General features: G+C 36.2%; 3 protein-coding genes across 3 annotated transcripts; 2 read left to right on the top strand and 1 right to left on the bottom strand.

Annotated features, from left to right (window-relative positions):
- The first annotated feature begins 6,811 nt into the window (after positions 1-6,811).
- Positions 6,812-10,934, top strand: LOC127864862 (uncharacterized). The gene is made up of 6 exons (XM_052404764.1): positions 6,812-7,059; positions 7,281-8,286; positions 9,235-9,418; positions 9,721-10,040; positions 10,274-10,555; positions 10,671-10,934. The coding sequence occupies exons 2-4, from the start codon at positions 8,268-8,270 to the stop codon at positions 10,037-10,039; spliced, it is 522 nt and encodes a 173-aa protein (XP_052260724.1). The 5' UTR covers positions 6,812-7,059; positions 7,281-8,267; the 3' UTR covers position 10,040; positions 10,274-10,555; positions 10,671-10,934.
- Positions 10,935-11,176: 242 nt separating this feature from the next.
- LOC127866246 (uncharacterized) lies at positions 11,177-14,426 on the top strand. The gene is made up of 7 exons (XM_052406676.1): positions 11,177-11,434; positions 11,691-11,865; positions 12,038-12,256; positions 12,379-12,617; positions 12,937-13,202; positions 13,652-13,900; positions 14,363-14,426. The coding sequence occupies exons 2-7, from the start codon at positions 11,733-11,735 to the stop codon at positions 14,424-14,426; spliced, it is 1,170 nt and encodes a 389-aa protein (XP_052262636.1). The 5' UTR covers positions 11,177-11,434; positions 11,691-11,732.
- A 7,648-nt stretch (positions 14,427-22,074) lies between these two features.
- On the bottom strand, positions 22,075-25,697 carry LOC127864859 (uncharacterized). Its single transcript, XM_052404761.1, has 2 exons — positions 25,213-25,697; positions 22,075-23,994 (listed from the first exon to the last, which is right to left on the bottom strand). Exons 1-2 carry the CDS (start codon positions 25,630-25,632, stop codon positions 23,047-23,049), a joined length of 1,368 nt encoding a protein of 455 aa, XP_052260721.1. The 5' UTR covers positions 25,633-25,697; the 3' UTR covers positions 22,075-23,046.
- Positions 25,698-27,497: the final 1,800 nt, after the last annotated feature.

The raw sequence follows: 27,497 nt of genomic DNA, 5'->3' as shown, positions 1-27,497 counted from the left end.
ATCATAAGAAAAAATAAAAACATGTTGTTTACTACCGGTACTCGGATGGAACATTATAAGAATACCTTCGAGAGACATTGACAAGTTCACGCGACAGTGACTTGGCAAATATGGGTGATGTTTGTGTGCAAGTGGTAATTTTTGCGTGAGCATTTTATTTGTTGAATCGAAACTTTACTATGTATATGTTTAAAGGTGGAAAATAATCTGGTATATTATCAAACGTTAAAAATGCTTATACAAAAGCTTAGATGCAATATTTTCCTTGCTTCATCGATGCTTTTGAAATGTACCGTATTTATTATCTTATATACCTGATTTCAGTTTACAAATAATTATAAGTAAAGTTTAAGGTATAGAATAAAACACATGTTATGAACATAAGGTCACAAATGAATTTTAGAATCAAGCTCTACTTGTCACTACTTAGGAAGAAACAATTTTCAAAATATATTCTTTTTTCTCCTGTAGTTTTTGATATTTAAAAAAAAGAGATTGTGTGTCCTTTCCAAAAGTCGCTAATAATATGTAACTTAAGCTGCCATATGTATGGTCCAAACTTGAAGAAAATGTTTTGGCAAGACCAATATGAAATCTGGGTCATGTGGGTACAAAAGCTAGAATGTGTGCAAAAATTTACAAAAATAATTGTAAATATGCTTGTAGACACATGTTTGATCCATTTTTTTTAAAGATAATATTAAGTTTGACAAATCTTAATGAAATTTTTTCTTAAGAAAGAGTTGTCTAGACATTTTTAGTTTGAAATTGTTATTACAAAATACATAAGCACACACCCTAAGCATGTTTTTTGTTTTACAGTTACTTGTTTGTAATATTTAAAAAGGACAAGGCAGTTGACTTAAACACTGACAATTAGTTTTTTCTGATGGGAATGTTTACCAGTATGATTGCAATAACTTGTCATGCCGCTGGCAGTGAGCTCGATATAGTTACAATGGCACTTGCGTGTCTGTATGTTAGTTGGTTTAGGTTTTCGGACAGGATTGCTTGTCCAGGCTGTATCGCCCTTATGCATTGACATTTTTTTTAAATAATTTGGCACAAAAGATCCAGGTCTTTAGCTCAAAGGTCAAGGTCACACTTCAAATATCGTCAAATATAAATCCGTTGTATGGGTTCTGCGAGTTTGAAAGTCCCACTACACAAAAAAGCCACATGTTCAACACGCGGGTGTACGCGCATGCGTCGATAAGAAAGCCTGGTGTTCATTGGCTCGTCGTTTTCATAAACAGGCTTCTTATTGCCTCAGATATAGTCGCTCAAGTCGATATAAGAGTTCAAAGGTCAAAAATTAGCATTATACACCTTGTCCGGTCTGTATCTCCCTTATGCATTGACACTTTTTTAAAAATAACTTTGCATTATTGTTCAACACCATGAGCCGGTTTGCAACACGAAAGATCCAGGACTCTAGCTCAAAGGTCAAGGTCACACTTCAAATATCGTCAAATATAAATCCGTTGTATGGGTTCTGCAAGTTTGACAGTCCCACTACACAAAAAAGCCACATGTCCAACACGCGGGTGTACGCGCATGCGTTGATTAGAAAGCCTTGTGTTCATTTGCTCGTCGTTTTCATAAACAGGCGTCTGATTGCCTCAGATATAGTCGCTCAAGTCGATATAAGAGTTCAAAGGTAAAAAATTAGCATTATACACCTTGTCCGGTCTGTATCTCCCTTATGCATTGACACTTTAAAAAAAAATATTTCTTGTTGGTTTTTGTAAGTTTTTTTAATTATTAATTGTGTCTGTGTCCGAACAGGATACCAACTTTGCTTTATTGACACTGGGCTCGACAGGCATCTAGTTCTGAAGTTCATGTCACGTGTGTGTATAGGTAAATGGAGATATTTATTTTTATACATATTAACTGTCAATACATGTTGTAGATAGAATTAATACTGAGTCTGTAGAAGAATACGACATTCAATTTCAATATTTGTTTGACTTTCCCTAGGTGTCGTTTAACTCAACTTTTCAAAGAAAATGGGAGCTATTGTACCCACCGCGGCATTTGCTGCGGTTAATTTTTTTTTATAAATCACAAATAACTTTTGGAAAATGTTATTTGTATTTGTCAATGTTAGTTTTTCATTACAAAAGCTTAAATTACAAAACTTCAATGTACTGAAAAGTACGTGTGATCTGAGATTATACTCTGTAATAACTTGAACATATTGAAAATTAACATGTGATCTGAGCAAATATGTGACAAGTATTCAGAAAAGTTGACAAGCGCTGTCCTCGGACAGCCCTCGTTTATAATTGTTTTATTTTGTTCCATTTAGTTCTGCTGCAGTAAAATCCATTTGTGAACATAGCTAAATCTTATATTTACTAATCTTTACACTCTTCCTACAGAAATGGATATTTTAGTTTAAGAATAAGGTCATATTTTTTTCGGTAACATTTTAATTATATCTTTCTTTGATGACCCACAATAATTGATGTTAGGTTCATATTAGTGACATCCCACAACCATTTTGTTAATCTCATGCAATTAAAGTTTGTCCAGTATGCCTGCATTTTGTCATTTACTGGTTTGCAACCTTGTTTTGAATAGACCAATGATGCACATTACTTTTGACCATTTTATCTTGCAGGCAAAATATCCACTATATGTCTTTACACACCCCTCAAAAATAAAAAATGTGTAGTTTTAAGTCATGTTGTGTAAATGTACCTGAATGTATGTTGAATTGGTGGGTAACCATGGTCTTGGTGTGCGATGCTTTATGTGGTTTTGTATGGCTAAAGTGAGAAAGAGAAGAAATTACATTATGAAATGTTGCCATTTTTAATGTGTGAATCCAGTTAGTTGTGGTTAAGCGCAATTTGATGCACAATGCGGATCATTTCATTTACAACATTTTTGACATGATAAAGGAAACTTATGTCAATATTCCTTTTCCTTAAGTTTTGGGGAAAGTGATTACAATGGTTGAACTTTTCTACATTCAAAGAATAAGTGTTTTATTGTTTCTTTAGAGCACTAGCATAGATTGCAAATACTTGATTGTATTACCGGTAGTTTGCATTTATAAAAGTATGCATTCGTGACAGTTATTTGATACAATATGTTTTTATTGAACATATCTAACATATGTGTCATTTGTTGGTGTTTGTGTAAAATACATAGTTTTCCAGTGGAGTTGTAACTCTTTATTTGACATAATATGATCCCACAATTTATTTGGATGAAAAGACACATAGTGGAATAGACACAGAAGTCTGAAAAACATACAATGTATCTTTCGTTAGAAACAAAAATGAAAAGACCCACAATACGATTTTGATAGTCCCACAAATTATTAGACACACAATGTATCATTCGTGGGTCCGTCCGTCCGTCCGTCTGCCTGTCTGTCTGTCTGTGTGTGTCTGTCCGTCCGTCTTTTTCTGTCTATTTCATGATCCGTATGTCTAACTGTCTGTTTTTCTGTCCGTCCCAGTCTTTCAGTCTCTATGTCTGTTAGTTTGATGATGTAGTATAAGCCTTTTTGGATTGTGTATTTGAACACAACTAAATGAATAGTTTTCATTCGTACTACTATATGTTAAAGGATATTTTTAAGATTGTAAGTATTTTAAAGGAGATTTCTGGACAAGAAGAATCAACAACGTAAAATATCACCATCATGGATGTTGACGATCTACCCCCGCGTTTCTTGCGGAAACCGTCGGATGACGTCATCGCAATGTGTGACGTCACCGTTTACACAGCAGAGATTGATCGTCATTTTCAGGTATCCGGTTAAATTAATTGATACAAAATCATATTAATTATTCAAATACTCACATGTGATTATGCATGTTCACGTGCCTAAGACAATGTGACTTGTACCAGAACGTGTTGTCAACAATAAACCGCTATGTTAATGTATACAATATGTTTGCGTGATGTTTGTTAGAGTATTTATCTGGAAATAAATTATGCGCCCGTGATTTTGGAACGATCGGTTTATTTGGCAAATGCTTCTCTACATGTAATTACATATGTTTAACCAAATAGTTATACAGCAACACAATTAATTTATAATTCCTTGATTTAAATACATGCATGCTGCATTCGGGATCGATACCTATACTTTTATTTGGGCAGTTAACAGCAATTAGTTATTTATCTATATTAACATTCCGCGAGATTGTCATGTTAGAACAGTGTTTAACGTTGGGGAAGTTTATTTTCTGCTAAATATTGTAGGGCCCGCTGGATGTCCGACCTGCTAACGTGTTTGCACGAGACGGTGATGAAGGACTTAATTATGATGTCAATTATTCTATAGATCAAGGTCACGTGACTTTCCCTATCTTTATTTTTTTTCTTTCGTGAATCAAATCCACGTGTCTCTTTGTGATCAATTTTCATTATTTGACTTGATAGACGAGATCATAATTCGAAGGAAGAATTCATAGGGTCTCAAATATTAGTTTCGATACAATAAAACTATTCGTTTATTCTTAATAAATATAATAAAAATACACATACTTTCCTCAATATCCTGACTAGATTCACGTACTGTAAAATCTTTATTATTTTTGTTACATTACTTTTCGTTTATTTCGTTCCTTGACTGATCCACTTATTAAACACAAACACATCGGAACACATCAGAATACATCGGAACACATCGGTAAACATCGGAATCAATGATTTCGTTCGTTGACCGATCCACTTATTAAACACAAACACTTTTAATTTGACACTTACACATCGGAAAATGACCGATGCAGATTCCCAAAAATATTCCTTAACCAGAAATCAACGAAAAAAGCGTGTCCCCGAAAAGTCTTTTTTTGAACACGAAATTTCATGCCGATGAATATAAATGAGCCGCGCTCTGTGAAACAATACATGTGTGTAAAGTGCCGCCGCAGATTAGCCTGTGAAGTTTTTATCAGGGAAGACTCTTTCCGCCTAAACATGATTTTTGCTAAGAAGATACTTTCCTGAAACGGAAAATAACATAAAAGCGGAAACTGTCGTCCTTGATTAGCCTGTGCGTACTTAACGCACATGCATAAAAGCCCTTTTTCACAGTTGCGCTCCGTGGAAACGAATCTTCCATCTTTCGCTGACGATTCAGACTGTAACAGTCTCCCGTAAATCTTCCATAAATTGACCAATCAAATCGCAGCATTCTTTCCAACAACCTTCCATAAATCGCCATCTTGAAATTCTTAGCGAGAAAACCTGTGTATCATGTAGAACACCAGAAACTATAAAACACTTCATATTTGACTGTTCAAAATACTCACAAGAAAGATCAAGTCTTCAATACAGAACTGAAGAAATATTACATAGAAATAATATATCATGTTCTGATATTACACTGGCAACTTTAGTTGGAGAGATACCGGACATTACTTTACATGCAAAAGAAGAACTGTTCAATTCATTTGGCAAATTCATCATGGAAACAAACAGACTTTAGATGTAAATGACATAAAATGTAAAAAAGTATCAAGTGAAATTGCAACAAGAGAAATTTTTGTACATAGATGAAAACGACTTCAACAGTCGTCAAAGCACAACGAGACCATAGGCGACAACGACGCCATAATTAGATTCAACAACAACAACATCATTTGCGTATTATATTAAGCACTTATAGAAATGTTATAACGACGATTGTTCATTTAAATAGGTAAGAATAATATCACAGTCAATAATGTCAGTAATCGTTTTTAATGTTAATGTGCACATTTGTAGTATCGTCTTGCAATTGTAGTGTACATATTTTTCGGATTTCGGACAGCCCATTCATCGAGTATTATTGTTGTGGTTTCGTGAGTACCCTTCGTGTAGAATACTGCTGTTTAGATGTTTATATGGATTTTAAACGTTTTCCGTTTTAATCATTAACCCCCCTTTCGTTTAAACGTTAAATTGCACAGATGACAATGTTTACTTATCAAAATTAATAATATTTTCTAATTCTTTTTGTGTTTTCATATGTAATGTTGTTACATGTACAGTCATGAATCTGCGTCCGCAATTCGCGCGATTACCCTCTGGGGATCTGCGGATGATTCGCCGAGAGGTCCCTATGGTAAGCACAGGCAGCCTTCCGGCACTGTTTCAGTCACCAGATCTGGTTGAGGATCAGGCGGTAGCTGTCGTGCGAAGATTTGGCGGCGATGTCACTAGTCGCCAGCATATCCTAGGGCAATACACAATCCAATTTGCAAAGTAAAGGGGACAGACTTTCCACTGGGTTGTGGAAAACACCCTAGGATTTTGTGCGTATATTGTGTACGACATGAGGAAGGAGGCGCGGGTAGACACTCCTTTGTCGGCAAACAAGTTTGCCTTGAAGGAGGGCGTAAACTCATTTCCACAAGGTAGTTTTTATAAGGAAATGATTAATTACTTGCTTTATATACATGTGTGAGACTAATATTCAATGTAGCTGTTCAATCATAATGTTATTCTATTTTGTAACCTTTTTTTTATTGTACATCCACCTATCTGGAACATGAATTTGTAAATGTTATTTTTAATGTTTTCTTCTGATTTGAGACACAGTGTAAGCATTATTTGTTGTGATAATATTTGAAGTGTAATTTGGTTCAATATTTAAAAAAATGTACATGACTCGCTTGAGTAAATGCATATACTTCACATTCCTTATTTTATCAGAAGAATTCTGAAAACACTCCAATGTTGAGTTTGTTACTATGTATTTTTGGTAGTCAGTAGTTGTTTGTGTTTTATGTTTGTTGGTCTGTTCTTGTAGTAATTGCATATAAGGCACCAAATAACTTTTAACTGTTAAAGGCAAGTAGGCTGTAGAGCACCACAAGGCAAAGAAAGAAAAAATGCCGACACCCACCGCCAGTACTCCAACCACCAAGGCAGAGCTGTTCAGCATGATGCCTGCTGACCTGGCCCGTAGGCAGTTGCGGGAACAGTCTGCCCGCCTTCGACCTCTCAGACCAAACCTTGCTAACGCAAAGTTTTCCCCCAGGAAGGAAATGAGCGATGATGTGCTTGTGTGGGAGGTTGAACAGATGGAGGCTGCTAGAAAAGGTAATTAAATTCTAATGCAAAATAACTAGTTATTTAGATACTTAAATCTAGTTTGCAATTATCATAATAAACTGAATACATTAACACAACGTAACTGTATTGTTTATATAATCAAAATGACTTTCAAGAGGAAAAAATATGTTGATACACGTAATTTGTTATTTTTTACAACTATTTGTACAATAATTAATAATTATTTTCAATGTCATTTGTTTGAATAGTGGTGCTGATGTTTATCCAACATGAGGTAATGATGTATTTTTCCGGTGTCTGTGATACATTTTCTGTGAAATTATATATCCTTGGCTTTTGTTCTACTATATCAATAGATAGCTGGTGTTGGTTGTTGTCTTAGTAATAAACACGTAGCTCCTAAACTGATAAATTTCACCTGCTCATTGTGTTTCTATTTTTAATATCGGTTTCACCTCAAGTCGTATTTGCAAGGTTTTTTCTGTCACGCATTTTTATTTAACACATGTTTACCTTTATATTTATTAACCTCACAAAACACTTTTCTTTCTTGCTTCTTTTGCCTGCCTTTAATTGCTTATTGATAGCCTTTCATTTTATTTCTAATATGCTATTAATTCTTCATAGTTTTTAATTATTTTCATCATTCATCACTACAATCACACTGATTATGTCATTGAAGTGTCACTAACTGAAATGAATTAATATTTCTTAACTTAATGCCAAAATTTCTTTTTATATTAAATATAATGTTTAGTAAAAAGTCTATACTTCTATTATAATTTGATGTATAAATTACAATACTGAATTGTATTCAAAAAGTTGTTTATTGGATTACAATGATTAAATTAAATAATTAAGACATTATTTTATTATATAACTTAAATAACTATTGATTAAAATATATTATTTTATAGACATAATAATTTACAAATGTATCTTGTTAATGGTTTGGAGCTTCTTCAGTGAGTTTTTGTTTAGTGCCAACTAGTGCACAACAGCCACCTGCAACCAAGCCACCACCAACTACCATCACTGCCTCTCAGTCAGTATTGACAACCAAGCCCCTCCCCCCCCCTGGAGAGCCCTGTAGAGAGTCGCTAGATGTGGGCCATGGCAAGACAGTTAAGCTGCCACCAGCTACCACAACTGTCACTTTACGGACAACCAAGCCCCCTGGAGAGCCCTGTAAAGGGTCGTTAGTTGTGAAGCAACCTTCTGCCTTCACAGAATTGATGAAGCCCACAGTAACAGGTATTAATTATTTTAATTAACAAAAGGTTCGCTCATTTAGATAACAGCATAAATTACAACAGAAGTTATTGAGAAAAATGATACTTATGGATAATTCTAACACGGAACGCGACTTGTTTTCTATAGACAAAGAAGGAACTCATGTGTGGGTTATTCTGCAATAAATTATTGGCGGAGCTTAATGTTTCGAAAATAGTTCCGAATTAATGAATGAAATATTGCAGTATAATGCACGTGCTAAATTCGCTCTAAAAGAAATGTAATAAATGTAGCATTTATATTAGTGGAATGAAACAACAAATGGTACATTTGGTGATAAGTGGCATAACCACGTCTGCAAAGAATGTTATTTGTTAAAAATCAAAATTAAAGAAACATTATAGCATGTCAGCTTTTCAGTAGCATCAATAAACATGACGTCATTTAGTTTCTACGATTGTTGTTCTCAATGAAAGTGACGTCATTCGCAAAATATTTATGAATGAAAACGACGTCATATGTTTGTACAATTCAATGACGTCACTAAATAGTGAACTTTGTACAAAGAAGGGCAGAGTATTGAACAATATAGTTCACGTCTAAAAGCTTGAACCAAATCAATCAGAATAGTGTTAGAATCAAAATATTATTTTTCTTTGATGGTTTGTAGTTGAATAACCCACAGTAAGGAGTATAGATGCGTTTTATCAAATCACTAGTGCTTTGCACTCTTGATTAAATTCCTACGCATCTATACTCCTTACTGTGGGTTATTCGACTACAAACCATCATAGAATATTATTTCTTAACTCATATTTTTCATGTGAAATCAATAACTGGAACAATGGCTTGCAAGTATTAATGTTTAAGCTTATGTTTCTGTTCCTCCCAAATCATGACTCTGCAAATTCAAAACACTCAAAATAAGTAAATATTAGATATTACACAGACATTTTTCTTTAATTCCAGAATTTCCCTTCATCGAGAGCTGGCGAGCCTGTGTGCCAGAGGTGGACCAACAGTGGATCTCTAAAGCCCTGTTCACTTACAGCAGTAATGGCCACCCTGAGCTGGATGAAAGAAAGCTGGATGGTTTTTGGTATGACCCTCCTAAGTCCCGGACAATACCAAACCAGAAGCCAAGACTTGACAGGTGTGCATGATTTGAAAAACCATTAAGTGAAGCTGTTTTAACTCACAATATGGCTTTAATGGCTGCATTATGTATTTGTTTTTTTTTCTTAATGTATGCATGTTATTACTAGAATATGTATAGTATATTTTTAGTGTTGTTATGCATGATTTTCTACTGCCTTTATTCTTTACAGTGTTTTGCACTTCAGTCAGCATTTGATATCAATTGACATAATACTTCTGGTGTTAAAAATAATAAAAAATAAAACATTTTTGTATTGTGTTTGCTGGCATTCATTTTGGTGTCAATTATATATTAAGATATTTTGGACATCGCCTATTCCTGTGGCTTCCACTGCGGCTATGCAGGATGGTGCTGACCTGTCCCTTCTGCAAGGTTACTCATCTGACCAAGCAGGGCCTGTACCGGCTGACCAGGATAGTGCTAGACATAGATTCATTCTACATTCTAGCCACTGAGAGTTTGCACTGTGTCAAGTGCAAGAAAAATCAGATAGGCTGGAGTGAAGCCATCTTGGATCAGCTGGATCCGGCTACCAGGTCCACGTTTCCGGTACAGATGATGTACCATAGCGCATGTGACACTCGTGTCATATACTTGTTGCGTCACCGAGGCTAAGGTAATCATGACTTTGTTAAGCTAAAGATGTGTATATATCTTCCCCAAATGAAATTTACAATACGGTTAATTTGAGTATGTCAGTTTGTATTTCGGTCAGTTAGTCACCAAGTATCCATAAAAAGAATTAAGTTTGAAGATAGAGCTTCTTCTCCTTGTCTTAAAGCCATACTATTTTACAACTTTTAAGACGAACCACACACATGTGCAAGTTTTGAAATGTTGCTGTTTCAGGTACCAGCCCTACTTAGCTACAGAAGCAGATCACTGAGCTTCACAATTTGAGGTGGACGAAGCAACAACTGCAGTACATGAACGACTGTTCTTTGTACCTCAAGTATGTGACAGCAAAGTTCCAAAACTGTCTTCGAGGAGCTGCCCAAACAATCTCAGTTGCCAACATACCAATGGTTCCTGCGTGTTTACCATCAGGAGGTTTTGTCTCGAGCAGAAGAGGTCAAGGCGGCTTTGACATCCATCTTTGGTCGAATTTTAAAGATGGATTCTACTAAGAAGGTATACATGGGTAGAAAATATTGAATAATACACTTTTAGAATCTGTTAGAAAATAGACACAATAACCATAGAATAAAATTACAATTGCCTTAGAACTATTTTACATTTATTTCAGGTAACCAAGAAGTTGGCAGGTGAAGCTGCTCGGACGGCAGCATGGTCGACTAACGTTGGCAATGAACATGGCCAGGTGCTTATGATCGTTATGACATCAATTGAAGGGTGTGGGTAAGGCGACATGGTGAAAGGCCTCGTAAAACGCTAGTCCGAGGCTGATGTCCTACCACCAATCCTGCTGTAAACAGACTGCGACTGTTGCGGGAAGTCAGCACTGATGGACATTTTCAGGACAGCTTGGTCTGACCTTGCGGTGCGATTAGACGTGTGGCACAACGGACACCCACAGACTGTACGCGGCATTAATGGGTCAGCTTTCAGCAGCCATCTTTTGTTGGGACAAGTCTGACCTGAATCTTCTCAAAGAAGCTAAAAGGCAGCAGCTTATACAAGCCAACATCACGGACCCGTCTGACTCAGATGTCTCTGTCCGTTTAGACCGTAAGGAGTTGTCCCTGCACTGTCATCGGATGACTCGAAACACAGAGGTCATCAGGGAGCGTATCCAGGCTGTCTTGGAGTTGTTCGGTGGTAACTCAGGAAGGGATACCATGGGTGTACCACTGTTTCATGAGCGTATCTGGGAGCTCTAGAAACAGCAGCAGAACCATGTAGAGTGCCTTCAGGACCCTAAAGGTGTACAGCTCTACACTCAGACGGGCACGCTGAAGAAGGGTGGCGTGGTGTTGCCTGTGTATCGCTGTGCACGAGGATCTACCTCCTTGGAGTCCTTCCATCTCCACCTACAGCGATTCATTCCTGGTAAGATTTATGTTTGTTCTTTTTTGTGTGTTTTAATTTAAGGTATAAATATATCAATTACTATTATAGCCTTTAAGGTACAATGTTATACAGAATAAAACCCCATTTGTTGCATGTTCCTTAATTTCAATCATGAAAGATATACCAAGACATGTAAATTAGTTATAATACTACTAATCTCTTGTTGAAACATACATCACTCTGTTGAATAGTGTAACGGTTTTATATACTAACATTTTGTGTGATTGTTTTGCAGGAACCAGTGCAAGCGCCAGCAACTTCCAGACTGGAGGGCCTGATGCGCTGGAACTTAGACCGGCAGATTACTGTATTGTATGACTCCAGATTGAAGACAGCAGCCAACAGACTAAGTCAGGAGCTTTTTAACAAGGATGTCTTCCCGACATTCCAGCCGCAAAACAAATACACTGGTAATTTAAATTTCTATTAGCTATTTTATTCACACATTTCTCTGACATTTATTCTATATTAAACCAGATGTACATTGTGGAGTAGATCAGGCATAATTACCATTTGTATGAGCAGATTACTCCTTGACATGAACCTATATCATATAGCGCTTCTTACATTTTTGTTTTACAGGAGAGCTGATAGGTATCGAATATCTATTCAACAAAACGGGTGCTAAAAACCCTGTAAGTGCGGTGGAGCCTGATGACAGCCTCCTGGATGAGTGCTTTGAGGACTCCGCGGCCATGGATGATAATGATCCAACCATCCACATAGTGGATTCCTTTCTGCCTGCTTTTAGTCGTGAGAGGGCTCAGCAGATCATGCAGCAGAACAGGCCGTCTCAATCAGGTATTGAAGGAGAACAATGATTATACTTATTTTCATGTTGAAATTAATGACATGTTTGTGTTACTTTTGTATAGAAATGTTTATTGTTAAAAAGTTAGATAGTGTGTTCTGATTCTTTGAAGAGATGTCAGCGATGGATGTGTATGGCCAGCAGATGTACAACGTTCCCGCTAAGCTCAAAGCCAAACCTACCACAACGAGTGCTTCTTTAGAAACAACAACAGCAGCTTCTATGACAAAAGCAACAGCAGCTTCTGTTACAACAGCTGCAGCAAGTACTTCATCATTATCTGCCGTAACTACCGCTACATCAGCGTCGGCTATTGCTGGCAGTTCCCAACGTGTTGAGGATGAAGCTGAGGTAGATTTTGATGAATGATATAATATAATAAACTTAAGCATTCTGTAAAATAATCACCCATTAATGATTACAATTTTTCAATTTCATGTTGACTAATTATGGAAACTAATAACTCAATATAAACATTAATATCTTTGTGTATTTATGATTACACCAATTTTTATATCAATAGGTATATTACGGAGTCAGCATGTTAAATTGGCGTTTTAATTGCAGGAACTGCGCAAAATAAGCATAACACATGTACTTTTAAATTTTTAGTGCTCTGCTTATTTTCCATTAATACATTTCTTTCTCAACTGATTATCCATGCTTTCAGGACTCTATTGGACCAAACAGAGCTGCAGGTTATGGTCATGTGATGGACCTGGTTGAGTATTTGTTTCATTTAAAAGACAAGGAAAGTAAGGCCATCACCAACGCAGAAGCTGACAGCATCGTGAAACTGTGGTCTAAGATGTCCCCTTACGACCAGTCGCCGTCAAAATATAAGGACCGACATCAGACCCAGCTGATCAAGGGGCGCTTCAAGGCACCAAAGACAACCCGGATACAGCTGGTTCCTGGAGTCCAGAGTGTCAGAAGGCAAGAAAATTACACAACATCACATTAGTTAATTTTCAATTTATAATTTGTTATGACCCTTCTTTGAAGAAGAGGGGGTATATTGTTTTTGGCCTGTCTGTCTGTCTGTCATTCTGTCCCAAAACTTTAACCTTGGTCATAACTTTTGCAATATTGAAGATAGCAACTTGATATTTGGCATGCATGTGTATCTCACGAACCTGCACATTTTGAGTGGTGAAAGGTCAAGGTCATCCTTTAAAGTCAAAGGTCAAATATATAGGTCAAAATCGCTCAAAAGGGGAAATAGTGTTTCTCAAGCACATTATTTATTATTAATGTTCCACAAGTTTATCAGGATTTATTAGCAAATAAGCAACATGTATCAAACCTATTTTCACTGTTTTATTTCTGTTATTATTGTGTCTGTATTATTCATATATGTAAACCATTATCTTTATCAATTACAGATGTGCTTTGGCTACACACCTTGGTCCAGCCACCTGGCCTGACTGTAACAGGTATCAGGAAGCCTTGATTGTCAAGTTGTGCGCAGCCTTTCCGGGTTCCACCACCAAAGATGGCGTTCAACAGGCGCGGTGGCGGACAGTACTGGAGAAGTACAACCTAATAAGAGAGATGGTATTCAACAGTCAGCGCGTGATACAGAATACACGCATTCAGCTGTCTGGTATAAACCAGCGCACCTTGACTGCTTGGTAGGTATTTATTGACTAGTACGGTACACATATACATAAATGTTATCGGCATATTATAATATTTCATTAACATTTTGAGTCAATTTATATATTACTTTATTTATATGAAAATAATAATTGATTAACATAAGAAAGGCCTTTTATGCCCCTTTTTAAAAAAAAGGGGGTATATTGTTATTGGCCTGTCTGTCATTCTGTCCCAAAACTTTAAGAAATCTTAAAGTTTTGTCATAACTTTTGCAATATTGAAGAAAGCCACTTCATATTTGGCCAGCAAGTGTATCTCATAAAGCCGCACATTTTTAGTGGTGAATGGTAAAGGTCATCCTTTAAGGTCAAAGGTAAAAAAAAAGAAACAAAGCGGTGTATTTGGGGGTATTGTGTTTCTGGCAAACACATCTCTTGTTCTTGTTTCTATTAAAAAATATATAGATTATAATTTATATATTTGTCTGATTTCAGGTTCAGTGCTCGTAGAAAGCGCAGAGAAAGAACCTTGCTGGAACAGGGACTTGCCCTTCAGTAAGTTCCACTGGTAGCGCCTGAATCACTGCCAGCGCCCCTTAAAAGGCCAGTTTCCTTGGAAATGGGAACCACTGAACCACACAAGTTCCCCATCCAGATCAGCACGAAAGGCTCTCTCATTCATCAAGTGCGCAGAAGAATCCTGCCACCAGATGAGGTAAAGCATGAAGTGCCGGTGCCCATAGCACCAGCACCATTGGTGCGTTTTGTGACTGCTCCCGCTCCTGACCTGGCACTGACTTCGTCGATTTCAGCCCCAGCCGAATCTTACCTGCCATACTCTACAAAGCATTACAGGAAGAGGAAGCTGGAGGCTGAGCAGGCAGGGGAGCTCCGGAGACAGTACCACAAGAAACTGCCCTACCGCAGCTACAACAAATGTTTTGAGGACAGGAATACGGGTGGGCACAAACAGTACTATGGAAATTGGTGGTGCCCCTTCAAGTCATCAGAGTCTTATGAAGAGTGGATAGATGCTCTTAAGTTGAAGGGCTATGGAAAGAAGAAACCAAATGAAACAAGAGGGCCATGATGGCCCTGAATCGCTCACCTGACTCATTAAGATCAGATGAAAACTATGACCTCTATTGTCTACACAATGTTTTTCTATGATTTGACCTAGTGACCTAGTTCCTGACTCTAGATGACCCAAATACAATCCCAATCCAGATTTCATCAAGATAAACATTCTGACCACAGTTCATAAATATTGGATGAAAACTGTGATCTCTATTGTCAACACAAGGTTTTTCTATTTATTTGACCTAGATTTTTACCCCAGATGACCCAAATACAATCCCACCCAGATTTCATCAAGAATTCTGACCAAATTTTATAAAGGTTGGATGAAAACTGTGATCTCTAATGTCTACACAAGGTTTTTCTATTATTTGACCTAGTGACCTAGTTTTTGACCCCAGATGACCCAAATAAAATCCCAACCCAGATTTCATCAAGATAAACATTCTGACCAAATTTCATAAAGATTGGATGAAAACTGTGACCTCTATTGTCTACAGAAGGTTGTTCTATTATTTGACCTAGTGACCTTGTTTTTGACCCCAGATGACCCAAATACAATCCCAAACCGGATTTCATCAAGATAAACATTTTGACCAAATTTCATCAAGATTGGATGCAAACTGTGACCTCTACTGTCCACACAAACAAATTGTTGACGGACGGACGCACGGACACACGCAGGCACGCACAACGAACGCCGGACATCACACGATCACATAAGCTCACCGTGTCACTTCATGACAGGTGACCTAAAAATATGTGTCGGAGATAAACATGAACAGTTGTGGTTAAAATCCCATAGAAACAAGGGCTGTTTGTAAAACATGCATGCCCCCCTATATCGGCTATAAGTTGGAGTAGCAGCCATTGTGTGAATACGTTTTTTGTCACTGCGAATGGTGAGGGTGGTGGTGGTGGTGGTGGTGTAGTAGTAGTAGTAGTAGTAGTAGTAGTAGTAGTAGTAGTAGTAGTAGTAGTAGTAGTAGTAGTAGTAGTAGTAGTAGTAGTAAAAGTAGTAGTTATAGTAGTTGTAGTAGTAGTAGTAGTTGTAGTAGTAGTAGTAGTAGTAGTAGTAGTAGTAGTAGAAGTTGTAGTAGTAGTAGAAGTAGTTGTAGAAGTACGTAGTAGTAGTAGTAGTAGTAGTAGTAGTGGTTAGTAGTAGTAGTAGTAGTAGTGGTAAAAGTAGTAGTAGTAGTGGCCAGTAGTAGTAGAAGTAGTAATAGTAGACGTGGTGGTGGTGGTGGTGGTGGTGGTGGTGGTGGTGGTGGTGGTGGTGGTGGTGGTGGTGGAAGTACTAGTAGTAGTAGTACTAGTAGTAGTAGTAGTAGTAGTAGTAGTAGTAGTGGTAGTAGTAGAAGAAGTAGTAGTAGTAGTAGTAGAAGTAGTAGTAGTAGTAGTAGTAGTAGTAGTAGTAGTAGCAGTAGCAGTAGCAGTAGCAGTAGCAGCATTACAAGACCAATACTTAAGAATGATCAAATGGGAAAAGGTAACATAGCACCGGCAATAAATATGGGGCTCATTTACAGGTCAGATTTGGAATCTCTGCTGTAAAATGAGTTTCTGAATGAATTAAAGGGAGGCAAATCTGTAATAAAAAGAACATGCATAAACCGTAGTTGTTTCCCTTGTTTGAACCATGCTAAATCCTTACAAGTTTGGAAAGAATTGGATGAAAAATTTGGACTTTATTGCATAAACACCATTTTCTCAATTCAAGGGGAGGTAATTCTGTACTTCATGGACCAATAATGCTCATTTTTTGTAGGGTTCGTGTCCTCATTGATATAAAAGACACTGTGCAAATTTGGAAAGGATCGGACAAAAAATGTGGAAGATTTTTGAAAGTTTTCACAAAATAGGCAAAAACGAATAAACATGCAAAGTTCAACGAGCTCCTGCGGCCATGTTGTTTGACGAATCAAATTTCTTTGAACAACTTTTTCAGGGGAGCCCTCAAAGGTCATCCCTGTGAAATTTTTTGAAAATCTGATGAGCGGTTTCTGACAAGAAGATTTTTTACCATATATGGTCATGGCGGCCATCTTGGTTATGTGATCAAATTTTTTTTAACAATTCTTTTGTTCCATGACCTAGGGATGCTCCACATGAAATTTAGTTGAAATTGGCTCAATGGTTTAGAAGAAGAAGATGTTTACAAATTGTTTACAGACGGACGGACGGACGCCGGACGCTGAGTGATCACAATAGCTCACCTCGAGCTATCGCTCAGGTGAGCTAAAAAGTTAAACATTAATAGCTGGACATTCATCATTCACACTTAAACAATATCTGGATATAATAGCATTTTTTGGCACTGTGCTTTTGGACTTATACAACAACAGTAACAATTACTTTAACGACAACATAATTAATATCAACTTTAGTAACAATTAAACAAATCTTAATGCTGCCTAGCTTTTATTGAGCATTATACAGTGATTTATTCATTTGTGTTTTGCATATATAAAAGCTAGAAGGTCCCAAGCCCTTATGGTACATGTCACAAGTAAAGTGACATCTGCCTTGAAAAGCAGAGGGAGAACGAATTGTGTTTTTTTAAGCTTCGAATGATGTATTTACACATTTGATGTTTCTTTACTTTTGGAAATAGTTAATTTATATAACATTTATAATTGCAACCAATATTGCTGTTAACAGGAACTTCCTTATAGGTAAGCAAATACACATATAAGGCAAATACTGATTAATGTACACAATTATTAGGTCTGATATTGAAATTTTTAGACATAAAAGCCGATACATGTTAAGCAAAGGTAACATAAATGATGGTTTGGGTACGAGTGTAAAGGTAAATAGCAACGTGGTATAAATGTAAATAATTGGATTTTTTAATTTCTAATAAGTTTCAGATGCACCATCCTAGATATATGTGATTATATGTCAAAATTAACATAATAGTGTGTTAATTTCAGTCAACATAAATGATGATTTGGGTACGAATGTAAAGGTACATAGCAGCATGGTACGAATGTAAATAATTGGATTTTTTTATTTTTAATAAGTCTCAGATGCACCATCCTAGATATATGTGATTATATGTCAAAATTGACATAATAGTGAGTTATTTTCAGTCATATTATATCATTTAATAAAAGCATTTATGGAAGGCCGGGATGTTGAAGATCTGCAGGGATCCTCAGAGCACGGCCCAAATGGTTTTACAGTATTTGTTATTTAAAAGAGCCTATGTTTCCCCGTCATTTGACACTTTATAAACATAATTTACTTGATTGTATTTACGGTAGGGCTTTATTTATATATATACAACTGTTTTTTTTTTACAAACGACGGAGTTATTGAGATCAACAACTTCACGGGAGACTTGAGCGTCACTTCAGCGTTTGAGAATGTTAAGAACATGACGTCAGACGAGACGCTTACGTTGACGTTTAATATTGTGGTACTCATTAATTAACATTAACTATCTTAAGATTTAATCGTTTATGTGTGTTCAGTATTCGATTTTTTATCATCATCATCATCATTAACAATAACAACAACAACAACATCATCAACAACAATAGCAACAACAGCATCATTATAAACATCATTTTCATCATTATCATGACCATAAAGATCATCATGAGCAATCACAGCAGTAAACCAGTACTTGATGTAGCAGTAGCAATATAGCTGAAGATTTTACAGTACACGTATAACATAAGTGTGGCGTAGTGCAACACAATATAATAATGGGACAAGTTTGTTCCAGTTTCGGTGATCACTTAAAACTGACTTTTTAAGTTTTAGATTCCATTCAACCGGGCGCGTGTTTCAAATTTTCACGCTCTCTTTTGCTCAATAGGCGTTTGTTATCATACGAAAGGTTGACTTGCTCGGTATAATAGGAAAATGTTCTTTAATATGGACAAATCGTGGTAGAATTACGATAGAAATACCAATTAAAATATAAATAGAATAAGTACGATATGTATGGCGTGATATTGAAATTTAACTTCGATGAAATACTTAAAGGCAGTCAAAATCATGGCTGTCTTGTATGTATTGCGATTTTTATAGTTGAAGTTTGGATTTTAAAATCAATCTATAGATACCTTTGGTCGATATCGAGAATTGAATGCTGTGGGCGGAATAAAAACAGTTCGGATTTATGCGATCGTAAGTACTTTTATTAAAATATTAAGCGATTAATGAATTATAAATTAAATACATAAATAAAAAAACTATACGTTTATCTGTTTTAAACAAACAATGAAGTAATGCATGAAAGTAATAAAAAAAAAAGATGCATTAATTTCCTGGTTCCTAATTTTTGGTAAATTGACAAACTAAAAAAAATATGTATAAGATTTGCATTTTTTGTTGTAGTCATAATATTTGCGAGGAAACAGTAATACTGACGTTTACCGTGATCTGAAAAATCCTTTATATGCATCTCTTGACGATGAAAAAAAACTGAAAAAAAAACAAGCGTTACAAATGCGAAACGTTTGAATAATTTGGAGAGTTCTGTTGATATCGTTAGATATTGTGATATAACAAGGATTGCTTATACTAGTATGTAGTATTTACTACGTCAAAGACTATGTTAGGAAGGATGGCCGAGTGGTTAAATGCTATTTTTATACTGATGTCAATTGTTCAAAACAATTTAAATGAAAATAAACGTTTGTATGTTATATACGTCGATATGTTAAAATGTTTCGATAGTATTTAATTCAATGCATTATGGTTGAAAATGTTTAAGTCTGGTATACAAGGTAAATTGCTTAGAATAGTAAAAGATATGTATGCAAATGTTAAGTCACGTGTCAAATCATGCTCATCTTATTCAGATTATTTTAGTTATGCTGTTGGGCTGAGGCAAGGGGAGGTAATGTCGCCAATTTTGTTTTCTTTATTTGTTGAAGACCTTGAACTTTACTTACAAGATAGCATTAACTCTGGTCTGAATATAGATGATATTGTGTTGATCTTATTATTATTTGCTGATGACATGGCTATTTTAGGCAAGTCCCCGACTGAAGTTCAAACTCATTTAGATAATTTATACTTATATTGCAATTCTTGGGGGTTAAATGTTAACACTGAAAAAACGAAAATAATGGTATTTCGGAAGAGAGGGGGATTAAAAGAAAACGAAAAATGGGTATATAATGGTAATGCTATTGAAGTTGTTGATAACTTTAACTATCTAGGCACAGTGTTGAATTATACTGGAAGTTTTAAACTAAACCACGAGCATTTGATTGGTAAAGCCCTTAATGCCATGAATACATTATTGTCTAAATGCAATGAATTTGACATAAAACCGAAAATATTTTGCCAGTTGTTTGACTCTTTTGTGGGTTCGATATTAAATTATGCTTCAGAAGTATGGGGTTTCACGAAGTCCGATGATTTAGAACGTATACATTTAAAATTTTGCAAACGCTTATTACAAGTTAAACTAAATACATGTAATGTTGCTGTTTACGGAGAATTGGGTAGATATCCATTGTATGTAAACAGGTTTGTTAAAATTATTAAATATTGATTTAAAGTTCTGAACAATGATAATATCACAATGAACACTGTGTACAAACAAGCCTTAAGCGATTGTAATAAAGGTTATACAAACTGGGTCTCAAATATCAAGAACATGTTAAATAATTTTGGATTTGGTTATGTTTTTGAAAATCCAAACGTTGTACATGTTAATAGTTTTATTAGCGAGTTCAAATGTAGAGTTGTAGACAATTTTAAACAAGAATGGTACGCCAAAATGAATAATAGTACTGTTTTATATATGTATAAAGTTTTTAAAAGCTGTTTGGAATATGAAACATATTTGGATTTACTTCCTAGACGACTGCGATTATTTTTTGTAAGATTAAGAGTCTCTGCACATCCTTTGAGAATCCAAACTGGAAGATACGCCCAAAATAACATACCACGAAATGAACGTCATTGTTTATGTTGTAATGATTTGGATTTAGAAGATGAATACCATTTTATATGTATATGCCGATGTTTCACTGATTTAAGGAAAAAATTTATAATCCGTAAATTATATATAAACCCATCTGTATATAAATTCCACAAGTTATTAGTTTCATGTGACAAATCAGTTATCTCAAATGTATGTGAATATATGAAGGAAGCTCTTGCTTTGAGAAATACAATTCTTAATAATATTGTTTAAAAATTTCATTACCGCTTTGATGAAATTTGCATAATCTTGCAATTGATTGTGTTTATTTATTTTTGTATTCTTAATTGACCTTTTATGTTATGTTACGTTTAAAAAATTCATTGCCGCTTTGTTGGAATTTACATATTCCTGCACTTGATAATGTTTATTTATAAACACCGCTTTGATGGAATTAATGTATTCCTGCAATTGATTGTGTTTATTTATATTTATATTATTAAATGACCATTTATGTTATGTTATGTTTAAAAAATTTCATTACCGCTTTGATGGAATTTACGTAGTCTTGCAATTGAGTATGCTTATTTATATTCGTATTCTTAAATGACCATCTATGTTATGTTATGTAATGTAATGTTGTAATACCTATTTATGTGACAGAAAATAATGTATATATTTGTGTATGAAGACGATGTACTTTTGTATAAGTCTAAATAAACTGTCTGTCTGTCTGTTAAAGCGCTAGACTTTTACACCAAGGGTCAATGGTTTGAGCCCAGTAGTGGGTTACCTTTGTTCTTTCTTTAATTTTATTCTTGTTTGTACTTAAGCTATTTATTAAAAAAGCAGCATTTAATGACAACCATAAATCATGCCACAATCTGTGAAAAGTTTCCTTTAATGAATGAACAGCTATGTCAGATATTTCCATGCCGGCACTCAACAATGCAATAAAACTATTTACAATTAGACACATTCCACAAATTCTTAGAATGGTTTTATATGTTGCGGACAATATCTAACATCGTTCACCCTTTGAAGAAGGGCATATCTGCTGTCTTAACGCATTTGATGATAAGACCCTCCGGCACGAATGTCGGAACTACGAGTGCAATATGAGAAACAATAACGAATTAACAATAGGATGCATATAGCTTTGCCACAACTATGGATATATAGCATTCCCTTTACAACTACGCTCCCGATAGGGAAAAACAACAAAAATACAACATATTTTTTGGTAAGTCATTGGTATGACCGACTGACTGATACCGTGTATTACTATTTCATAGTCATCAAACATACATAAAAAACATGAATACACACAAAAGCTTTGTTACAACATACAACATAGTCTACAACAACGCCAGGCATACTGTATGCCGGCACGAGTCCCTCCTCGTAGGCAACTTATAAGGCAGCCACGCCTATCAACAGACTACTACGACACTAGGCATACTGTATGCCTACACGAGTCCCTCCTCGTAAGCTACTATAAAGGAAGCCACGCCTATCAACGTAGACTGCTACATCACCAGGCATACTGTATGCCTACACGAGTCCCTCCTCGTAAGCAACTATAAAGGCAGCCACGCCTATCGTCTCTTCCGGAGACTGAATCCCTCAGTGGGATAAATAATAATTATTATGATACTGGTATACATGTATAAATTGAATACATTAAATGCGTACGTAATGTGGATAAACGCATGACCTGTTGTAAAAAACACATTACTGAATTTCAAAATTAGCTCGTACCAGGGTAAAAAGCATGTAGATTACACTTTTAAACAATAACGTTTGTAATGTTACTCTTACTGTTATTCAAAACAAAATAAAAAATTAACACATGTATCGATCAGTCAATCCCAACGCTGAATGACTGAACAGAGTTACTCGGCCACGAGTAAAACGCTCTCTTACAGAGCCACCTATCGGAAACTACATTGACAAGGGAAAGTAGTTTTCGTCTAATTCGCACGTGCTCAAACGACGAAAACAATATTTCCCTTTACAACTACGCTCCCGATAGGGAAAAACAACAAAAATACAACATATTTTTTGGTAAGTCATTGGTATGACCGACTGAATTAAAAGAACGGGCTTGTAAGTATAGTACAAATAATAATTGGCTTATTATAAAATGCATTGATGGTTATAATCCAAGTGACATTGAAACCCTTAACCTCTCATCAACTGAGCTTTAAACATAGCCGTCCTTAGCTGTTTCACTCAGCCATCTACCATGACGTTTAAATAACCTGTCAGGAATGCCATTATTAGCCGCAGCAGTTGCGCCACCAGCTCTCAAAGAATGAAGGCAATATTTGCTTATGTCTTGAACATGCGGTTTAAACGCAATCAAAAACAATTCTCTAAATTTACTATATGACAAATGCTTGTTTTCCTGTCTGAGCCTATGTCCACATTTCGTTGAACTTAACCGACGAAACAAGTAACATTCAGATTCCGATGAAAAATCTGTCCAAGTAAGGTATTTCTGTAAATTGACTACTGGACACAACTGTGTGCCTGTCCTAGCAATAAGCACCCATGCTCCCTCACGGAACTTATCTGTCTTGCTAGATTCAATAAATACACTTAAGTAACTACTGTTAATACAAACATCACTCCTTCTCAACTTTAGTACCTCTGCACTTCTTAAAAACCCAGCATATGATAAAAGGCATATACAAATAAATCTTTGATTCATAACATCATTTTCAACATACATATGTGTGTACATTTGTTGCAGTAAATCAACAGTCATTGGTTCTTTCTTATTCACAGGTTTCGCTAAACGCCGTTTTGCAGCTTCTAACATATTAATGACAAGTCTTGAATCAGTAGGTGATACATAATCAAATAAATCATGATAATATTTAATACTGTAGAACGCATTTATAATCGGACTTGCACTACTAGCTGTTTGTATAATTGACGCTAAATATAGCGCAACTTGAAAAGCCTTGGCGGGCAAGGCATCCCCGCTTGAAAGCCCATTAGCATACCCCCAACGACGCCATCGATTGAAGCCCCTTTTGTAACTGAGGTGCGTGTTTTCCGCTTTGGTGACTTTAAGCAACTCGGGCAGCAAGGATACCTTCTCCGCCAAGACCTCTGGCAAGCCATCAACTTCACTTCCGTATCTCTGAAAAAATAAATGTGTAACAGCACTAAAGTTGACACAGTTTGTTACTTAACACATTATATTTACAAACAGTAAGCAACACTATCAATGTTCATGATTCACAAATGATATCAAAAGTGCTAACATGCGAAATTTAAGATTTTCAACACCAAACAACCCAGAACCATTCTTACATGGTATGTAATAACTTATTGCCGTTGGTAATTCCATATAGTCTATTACAAACGACTTAAAATGTCCATCACTTGTCCAAATCATAGGCCAAAAATTAGCCGACTTCCATTCTGGGACAATCAAAACACCTTTTGCCCCACAAGATTGCATTTTAAGCAATACCCTTGGTATTAATATTATAGGTGGTACAAATAAGCCAAAACTATGCGTCCATGGGTAAGTAAAAGCATCAACTCCTTCAGACTCTTTACACCAAAATCTAGAATAAAATCGCTGTAATTTGGCGTTATGTTTCGAGGCAAAGAAATCGACCTCTAAATTTCCCCATGAAGACTGAATTATTGACAAAATGTAAGGGGAAATACCCCAATCGTCTTTTTCTACTATTTTGGACAAATAGTCTGCCACATAATTCTCTCCCCTTGGTATCCATTCAACCTCCAAATGAATAGAATGAACTAAAGAATACCCGAATATTTTCATCGCTAAATCTTGTAATTCAGGCTTCATGGAGCCCTTAGCAACAATGCTGCATACACCTGTGTTATCAGTAAACCACTTAACTCTTTGATTTACCAATACATGCTCAAGCGACAACATTACTCTATAAACAGCACACAATTCTCTCCACGTGGAGGATTTTGCCGCTTCCGACGGCGACCACGTGTCGTGCACTACACCGCTTTGCATTTCGACCTCATACCCTGCTAAACCAGTGCTGCTAGCGTCACTATAAACAATTCTAGTACAGCCATGACTGATTGCCAATGTTCTAACATTTATAATTTGTAAATGATCATTCCAAAACGAAAGTTGAACCTTACTTCCTTCAGACAACTTAATATAAGAGTTCCACGTTTTTGCTTTAAGGATGTCAATGCTCAAACACCTAGTCATAATCTGAGAAACAGTTCCCAATACTATACCCATAGATATAATTTGTCCCACAAAACTAGCAACTCTTCGCACACAAACATAGTCCGAAGTTTGTAAAAATCTAAGTGTCTGTAGAACTTTATCGATTCTACACCCCGATATACGCACGGTGAAATTAGCTGTATTTAACTGAGATCCTAGCCATTGTAATTCTTGCACTGGCTCCCAGCATGATTTATCAACTTTAGGCACCAAGCCGGATAACAACAAATCTGATTTAATTTCCCGTGACATAATTACTGTCTTATCGTATGTCTCTGCGGTGCCAAAACCATCATATAAAAACATGATGATCTTTTTACCTTCGCCTCTCCATTTTGCAATTAATGGCCTCATTAATTTTGTATAGATATAACAAGCAGACGACAAACCAAAAGGAAGAACCAAAAATTTGTAATAGACCAGAATACCTGAATAATCTTCCCAGGCAAAACCTAAATAATCTGTGTGTGGCAGAAAAATATCCACAAAATGATATGCTGACGTTATATCAAACTTAATCATCCAACAATCTTTTTTGATATACATCAATGCTAAACGCAAGTCTTCATACTTTACTGATTGCTTCCAAACATGAAGATTAACCTTTCGTAAATCTATAATAAGCCGTTTTTTCCCATTATTATTACAAGAAACTGTCAGCGGATTAACAACGTGTGGAGCATTTGTACATTTCACAATAAGACCGCGATCTAACAAACTTTTTATAGCTTCAGTCACAAAATCATTTTCATATAAAGCTGAACGATTGTTTCGACAATGTACATGGTCTGGTAAAGAAAAGAATGGAATTTTATAACCATTTTGAATAGTGTCTAAAATGAATTGGTTAGCTCCAATATCTCTCCAAAATTGCACATGATTTTTTAATCTACTTTTAACCAGTATTTCTTTCTGGCCTTGTTCGTACTCATAATAGTCGTCAGTAAATATTTCCTGACTGTTAGCAAAGTTATCAGTAAACGATAAATACTCATCTTTTAAATCTACGTCTGGTATAACCGGGTTCTGCGGTCTGTGACTACTGTTTGGTAGGGACGTCAAGCTGCGGGATCCGCCGGGTGTAGGGGCAGTGGCGTCTGAGGTGGGTGGTTTCTCCACAAGCGAAACAGGGACCAATTCCGTCTCTTGCATTGCCCTTGAAATAATGGGGATGAAAAGAATGCAGTTGCTGCATGGGTCCTGAGCGCTGCTGTTGCACCGGAAACGAAAACGTGTTTCCGCCACGTGGCAAGCTTCCGGAAGTGACGGTAGCGGAAGGCTTAACACTTTTCTTTGACTTCGCCTTCTTCTTCTTTGCTGCTCTTGCCTCCGCTCTGTTGATCCTTGATTCATCACTCGAGTCGCTAGCCACGGGGTTTGCCTCATATTGGCGTACCGTCTCCCATCCGCCCTCAGACGTGTCTGCTATACGGATAAGCTTGTTTCGTCGCTTTAACTGTTCACAAGCGTCATTAACTAGCTCGCGAGCGTACTCTTGTTTGTTGTTTTCAAATGCCCAAAGCACCTGGCTAATGTTCTCGTGCAATTCCGAATTGAAATCGTGCTGAATTTTGTTGCTTTCGTATCGCCATTTTAGTTCATATTCCGTCTTCAATTTTTTAACTTCAGAACGCACGGAAAGCGAATTCCCTCGAACTTCTTCTTTTAGAGAACTTATTTCTCTTTTCTGTTCGCGCATTTCTACTAAAAGTTCCCTAATTGAACTATTTAAGTCCATATTTTCCAGAGAAGCACACTCTTCGCCAGACCGCGTGGTCATTTTCATATGCAAGTTTATCCCGTGCAAATTAACACATGTATCGATCAGTCAATCCCAACGCTGAATGACTGAACAGAGTTTCTCGGCCACGAGTAAAACGCTCTCTTACAGAGCCACCTATCGGAAACTACATTGACAAGGGAAAGTAGTTTTCGTCTAATTCGCACGTGCTCAAACGACGAAAACAATATATAACAATTGTACTATAACTGCGACAGATGTTAGTTTAATATCGTCGTCACATGATCTACGAAGGCGACATATGTCGACTGATTCTATATGACCCACATTTATTATATCACAAGGGTCAGGCACGCCTCTTTGAAAATTAAAAATAATGTCAACATGTTTGAAATGGCAGCACGGTATATTAATAGCATATATTGTTCATTATTTAGTGGTATATTGCCAATGATAATATAATAAAACTAAATATTTTTGTAAACTAATTGCTTTCAAAGCGCAATGTCATGGACAATTTACTCTATTACTATATTTTGCTGTGTTCACTTAAATTGAATAAAATTATATTTATCCGCATTCTTCAAATACATTATTGGAATACTACTATAAGCGTTCCTTATCTTTCAGACATCTACAATTTTCTCAAGATATAATGCAACGACATTCA

This window comes from Dreissena polymorpha, chromosome 1, assembly GCF_020536995.1.
Source record: "Dreissena polymorpha isolate Duluth1 chromosome 1, UMN_Dpol_1.0, whole genome shotgun sequence".
Classification (NCBI taxonomy): Eukaryota; Metazoa; Mollusca; class Bivalvia; order Myida; family Dreissenidae; genus Dreissena; species Dreissena polymorpha.
This window is presented reverse-complemented; position numbering and strand designations above follow the sequence as displayed.

What these genes read in the sequence shown, in the direction of transcription:
- LOC127864859 (XM_052404761.1), bottom strand. Translation starts at nt 25,632, where the DNA reads ATGTATATCAAAAAAGATTGTTGGATGATTAAGTTTGATATAACGTCA. An exon ending in TAAATACAGCTAATTTCACC is followed by an intron (nt 23,995 to 25,212) that starts GTGCGTATATCG and finishes TTATTTTTTCAG; the next exon opens with AGATACGGAAGTGAAGTTGA.
- LOC127864862 (XM_052404764.1), top strand. An exon ending in CAGAAGCCAAGACTTGACAG is followed by an intron (nt 9,419 to 9,720) that starts GTGTGCATGATT and finishes TTATATATTAAG; the next exon opens with ATATTTTGGACATCGCCTAT.
- LOC127866246 (XM_052406676.1), top strand. Translation starts at nt 11,733, where the DNA reads ATGCGCTGGAACTTAGACCGGCAGATTACTGTATTGTATGACTCCAGA. An exon ending in GCCGCAAAACAAATACACTG is followed by an intron (nt 11,866 to 12,037) that starts GTAATTTAAATT and finishes TTTGTTTTACAG; the next exon opens with GAGAGCTGATAGGTATCGAA. An exon ending in CAGCGCACCTTGACTGCTTG is followed by an intron (nt 13,901 to 14,362) that starts GTAGGTATTTAT and finishes GTCTGATTTCAG; the next exon opens with GTTCAGTGCTCGTAGAAAGC.